This window comes from Oncorhynchus mykiss, chromosome 12 (assembly GCF_013265735.2).
Source record: "Oncorhynchus mykiss isolate Arlee chromosome 12, USDA_OmykA_1.1, whole genome shotgun sequence".
In the NCBI taxonomy this organism is placed as follows: domain Eukaryota; kingdom Metazoa; phylum Chordata; class Actinopteri; order Salmoniformes; family Salmonidae; genus Oncorhynchus; species Oncorhynchus mykiss.
The window spans coordinates 38142371-38148370 of NC_048576.1; the positions used below are offsets into that span (position 1 = coordinate 38142371).

Here is a 6000-nt window from a genome sequence, read left to right on the forward strand (position 1 = left end):
AAGCCTAGATTTAGCTTTGTCATATTCTAAGACTTTGGTTGCGTTCCAGATGCACTGATTCTGCACACATTATAGGAGTGTCATGTTGATGTGGTTTCTGAGATGTTAAATACTTCTCCTAGAATTGTAAAGGTCTAGTAATGTTAGCAGACCTGCACAGAATCTGTCTTTTAGAAATGAAACAATCCACTTGTCTGACCAGGTAATATATCACTGACTTTGTTTGATGTACTAGGGCCCTTCAGGGGTGTTAAAGATTCTATAGTGTATTTCTTGACCGCTTTGACATGAACAAGTCTTTAGATTGAATCCAAACCTTGATGAAAGTGCGGTAGCTAAACCCTCGTAACCACCTAACTGATTATTTTTTCCCCATCCCATATAAACTCATATTGCCGTATTCAATTACTTAAAATAGATTTTAAAATGAGGAATAGAAATAGGAATACGTTGGCGTAAATGAAGAAAACAACAATCTTGGAAGAACAGAGTAACCAGTATAAAAGGGGTGGAAGCAACTGAAATGTATGAGTAAATCATCACCATACACTTCTCCACACGCACAGTCCTCAGAAGCAGACTACCATCTCTGGTTCACACCATCGAGCTATTTACATGCCCATCAGGTAATTCTTTCACCATTTATACCTAGTGTGACTCACTTAAATTGGTACGTGCAACTATTTCTGCTGCCCTCTAGGAACTACAACCACTGGTGCTGCAATTGCGGGAGGACATAGTTGCGGTGCGCACGGCTGCAGACCACCTAGAAGAGAAGCTGAAGGCGGAGATCCTGTTCCTGAAGGAGCAGCTCCAAGCAGAGCAGTGCTTCAAAGAGAACCTGGAGGACACACTACAGATGGAGATAGAGGGCTACAAAGAGGAGAAAGGTGAGGCTCCCCTTCCCATTCCCGAGGCTTGACACAAGGATAGGTCAGAGAAGGGTGAGAAGAACCATGGATGTATATTTGGCATTCACGAAAAGTTACTTAGTTGCGCTATAATCGTCATGCTCATTAATCAAGATATCTATTGATTCATGTGCCAGATTTACCAAAAGTTTAATTTTGATCTGTATTTACTGGGCCGGTGTAATGGTTATCTATGGCTCTGAGTTGAGATGTCTGGACACCCAATGAGGAAACTGTAGGTGCAGAGAGTGAATACGAGCAATAAAGAAAATCTTCGAAGTTGCATTTTCCAAGAGCCAAAGATGCTAAATATCACCGTTAGCTCAAACTTGTATGACTTAGTTGTGTCATTAGTACACATCTGAGTAGAGTTAAGGGATAAAACGTGCTGAGCAAGTGTTCAGCTTCACGGCCCCATAATGGAACTCTTCAGCGCAACTGAACTCTGCTTTTCCTTTGAACTTCATAAAAGACCCTGGCTTTCACATTTTCTGAAGATGTTTTTCCCCCTCCTTTCCTTTGTACCCTCTCAAACCTGTCTTTTTCTCCTGTCCTTTTTTCTCGGTTGGTGATTGTTCAGACATCTTGGAAGGTATGAAAAACACTGTCTGACGAACCTACTGAGGCTGTTTGTGTGTGTTAATGCTGTAAATGTTGGACTAATGACTGTAGGACACAGAAACTCACTCGCTGCAGTAATTTTTCTGAACATGTTGCATGCCAAATTGGTATAGGATTTTTTTATATTATGGATGTCACAGCACATACATTTTAGTAATTTGGCAGATGCTCTTATCCAAAGCGACTTACAGGTGCGATTCGGGTTAAGTACCTTGCTCAATGTCTTAGCCATTCACATCGCTCTTCTTAGTCAGCATGGGTATGATAAAATAACATGCCTCACTGCTAGTAATACCATTCATGTGGCATCACAGCTTTGTTTTTGTCTATTTTGTTTTCAGAAATGTTCAAATGAAATACACTGCTTAAAGTGCAGTGCAGAAAACCCATGTTCTGCAATGGCTGAATTCTGGCCCAAGTTATCAACACTTCCTTGATTGCTCTTTGTGTCAGTCGAATAGTTTGGAGGAGCACTGTGTTTGCTTGCTTAGTAGCCCACACATCACTCCCCTTGGCAAACCGTGCTGATTCATTATTCATGAGTGATGAGTCATTTGCCAGGAACCACATTAGAATGCTAGAACGCATGTCTGAGGTTGATGTTCTGATTTACCATCATAATGGCACTGTAATAAGCCTTCTATCTCTTTTCTCTCCTTCCGCCAGCATCATTCTCGAGTCTGAAAACCGAGCTGGAGCGCGTGAAAGATGAGAAAGAACAGGTAAATGAACTGTAGGGAGTCTGCATGTGAATTCAGATTTCCTTGAGTGTCTGCCTTCAATAACATGATCCCAGTTTAGGCCTAAAATCACTGGCTTGTTAGAGTAGTAGTTGCTGTTTTGAAATGTGTGGAATAAGGTGAACAAATGTAGGTGTGAGTGATTTTTATTTACCATCACCAATGTGTCAATGTGAATAACTCCTGGCCAATATCAGTGGTCACTGACTATAGATGTGTAGAGCTACAAGGTGTGTAGGCTTTGGCTCAAGCCTTATATGTACACAACTGAATTAACGAAGGTCTTGATGTTTAGTTGAATTTGACGTTTGAGTTCTGAGCTGGAACAAAAGCCTGTGCACCTAACTCTACCAGGACCAGGGTTGGAGGCCACTGGCTTAACGTTGTTTTGCAATGCAGACTGTTTGTAGCCTTGTTGGCGTGCAGACCATGTGACACAGCAAGAGGATCGGTGCCCCACTGGTCTGGACAGGTGGCAGTTATAATTCCATATTCCACTCTTTTCGAGAGTGGACGCATTGATTGGTTCTCTTAAATGTTTTTTTTTTTTCCTGGGGGGTTGGATTTGAAAATCCAACACTTGTAATGGAGGGAGGCGGATCTCGGGGACTGTGTGGATGTCCATGTGGGTGTTTGAGTGAGAAAGACCGAGGAGAACCACTAAGGCACAGCCCCTTTCATTATCGACGCATCGTGCTGACATCTAGCAGCCTCCTCAGAATTAAGTCAGGAGGACTTCAAGTTTGGTACTAGACTATTTGTGCCAGTAGTTATTAATAAGCCTGATTGATGTGCTAATTTCCCAGCTGGAGAGCAGCTTGGCAGAGACGAGCAAGACATTAGCGAGTGTCCAGGGTCTGAAGAGCAGTCTGGAGGAGCAGCTCAGAGATCTCACCACAACCAAGGTCAGAGGTTAAAACTGGCCACTGCTGTTCCTTTCTCACCTATCTGTGATAAGTCTCAACATCCTGTGGGAGTAGTGATACTGTGTGTGTCTCTGTGTGTGGGGGGCAGACTTCCCTGGAGGCTCAGGCTTTGGATGAGAAAGACAAAGCACAGCGCTTGCAGACAGAGCTGGACGTCAGTGAGCAGGTGCAGAGGGACTTTGTCAAGCTCTCCCAGAACCTCCAGGTACGGACCGCAATGCCGCCTGGTTACCATGGCAACCAGTTTGAGATCGCAAACTGGTTACTTAAGTTTTTTGTCTTCAGACTAGTGTTTAACATTCATAGATATAGGACAGCAAATACACCTCCAATTATGTATTATAGGTTATGTATGACCATTCCGCTTCCATTGGTAAGCAATGCATGCCTTCCCCTAGAAATAGATGAGCACTTACTTACTTGTAAAATGCGTAAAAGTATTTGATCAGGATTTTTTATTTAGATCTTAGACATAACTTTGTATTTGACAAAAACTGATCTTTACCTTGTCTGACCTTACATTTGATAGGTCCGCATGATCGTGGTGTTACTATGGCAATGGTACTCCAACTGCTAAAGTACACCTCTTACCATGGCAACCATATTCCTCCCCGGCAACCATATACAGCACCTCATTGGTGCTTTTAAGACTATTTGATAGTGGCTTATTTTACCCTATCTCTGATGTGCTGCCCCTGATATGTGAGATGTAACCTACATGGCTCTATGTGTATTTCTAGATCCAGGGTATACGAGGCCTGGAGCCTGCTGGTTTTCTGTTCTACCTGATAATTAATTCCACCCACCTGTTGTCCAAGTTCTAAATCTGTCCCTGATTAGAGGGGAACAATGGAAAAAACACAGTGGAACTGGCTTAGAGATCCACAGTTGAGTTTGAGGGTTCTAGGTTATCTGGTAAATTCAATCATGCAATCACTCTTCCCCTCAGGTCCAGTTGGAGCGGATCAGACAGACTGACTCTCTCGACCGTATCCGAGCCATCCTCAACAACACCAATTTAACTGACATCAGCCAGCTCCCAGAGACATGATACCCATTGCTGAAGAAACTGCATTCCCCCTCCTCCCACTCTATCTCACTGGCCTAATGAAATTCTCCTACCCCCCCAAATGGAAGGGCTCAGGATGGATAAGAGCGGTGTGGGTGTTTTTTAAAATAAAGCCTAAATCCAAGGTGGAGGATGAAAAAATACATTGTTTGTACAGGAGGATTTGGAGCATACCAAGGCAGGAGTGAACACTACTACTAAGAGGTTGCAAATAACTAAATGACTGTTTCCTGCAGAGTGGCAATTCCTGCCTGTTTATCTGTCCTGTGTTTTTACTGTAGATATTGGACTGACCATACTAGCCCAACCAAAGGAGGCGTTTGTAGCCTTCTAAGGCACTTTCTTCTACAACAGGGATCATCAACTTGATTCAGCCACGGGACAATTTTTTTCTTGAGTGGATGGTCAGGAGGTCGGAACATAATTACAAATAATTGTAGACGGCAAATTGACCACAAGAAGCCTAAACAGATATTTGACTAAAACAATCATTTAAAACCTTGCTTAAGTTTTTATACCATCACATAGATCTCTCTGTGTCGGAATACTTTGGAACATAGTTCAAAAATTAAAATCACTTGGAGCTTATTTGTTGGCATTTTTACACTATTTTATTTCCAACAAATATAATCACCACTGGCCAAATTTGGCCTGTGGGCCGCCAGTTGGGGAACCCTGAACTCCAACTTCTTTCAGGTAATGGGAACAAATGGATCCACAAAATTTCTGCCATGTCTGCAAGTGGTTAATAAAATGCTCCCACTGTTTCTCACTCACACACCCTTGGGTTTACTCTCTTTCTCTCTCCATGCTTTTGTAGTTCATTTTCACCCTGTTGGGCCTATGGCAAAGACTTAATGAAGGAGATTCATAGAAATATGTGTACATAATAATGTAAACAGAATATACACAGTATTAGGTAAACCACCCTTTCACAAAAATGGTTCACTCCTACAGACTGAGTCATGTGGCCATCTATATAAAGCAGGCAGCGGGTATCGGGGCATTCATTCAGTTACTGTCCGATTGAATGTTCGAATGAGCTAAATGACTGACCAATGCGACTTTGAGCGTGATGATCGCCAGGCGCGCCCATTACAGTATCTCAAACTGTCAGCCCCCCCCCCCCCCCACACACACACACACACACACAAACAGGCAAATAACGGCGCAGTTCAACAGTGGTGTGCAGACGGCATCTCGGAACGCACAACTCGTCGGTCCTTGTCACGGATGGGCTATTGCAGCACACCACCACACCGGGTTCCACTCCTATCAGCTAAAAACAAGACGCAGCAACTCCAGTAGGCACGCGATCACTGGACAATTGAGGAATGGAAAACATTGCAGTGTCCAACGAATCCCGGTCCCTGATACGTCATGCAAGATTTGACATAAGCAGCATGAATCCATGGCCCCATCCCGCCTGGTGTCAACGGTACAGGCTGCTGGTGTAATGGTGTAGGGCAGGTATTCCCAAACTGGGGTATGCGCAATGCCATCCGGGGTACAGCAAATAAAAGTGATTCAAATGTTGTTTTTAAATGTGGATTATTTTCTTCACATTTTCAAACATCCATTTACATTTTCGAACAGGACTATACGTTTGGGTGAGGTTTTTTTTTCTCGCCTGAGTAGCCTCGCTTCACTGCCAAATATAAAATTAAACCATCTAGTGTTCAGCGAAATAACACATTGTCAAATGCAGGTAGCCTAGTCAAATAATTAACATC

The 6000-nt window shown here is 43.1% G+C and overlaps 1 protein-coding gene across 4 annotated transcripts in view; it reads left to right on the plus strand.

The window, feature by feature from the left end:
• Positions 1-5047, plus strand: part of LOC110537558 (rab GTPase-binding effector protein 1) — a 31109-nt gene extending 26062 nt beyond the window's left edge. For 3 of the 4 annotated variants that reach the window (XM_021623687.2, XM_036937512.1, XM_021623689.2), the window contains 6 exons: positions 701-890; positions 1492-1503; positions 2199-2254; positions 3079-3177; positions 3287-3403; positions 4148-5047. In XM_021623687.2, coding sequence (XP_021479362.2) covers positions 701-890; positions 1492-1503; positions 2199-2254; positions 3079-3177; positions 3287-3403; positions 4148-4249 — 576 coding nt within the window. In that variant the 3' untranslated portion in view covers positions 4250-5047. The remainder of the gene's footprint in view (positions 1-700; positions 891-1491; positions 1504-2198; positions 2255-3078; positions 3178-3286; positions 3404-4147) is intronic. The other variant, XM_021623688.2, reaches the window with a different exon arrangement.
• The last annotated feature ends 953 nt before the right edge of the window (positions 5048-6000 follow it).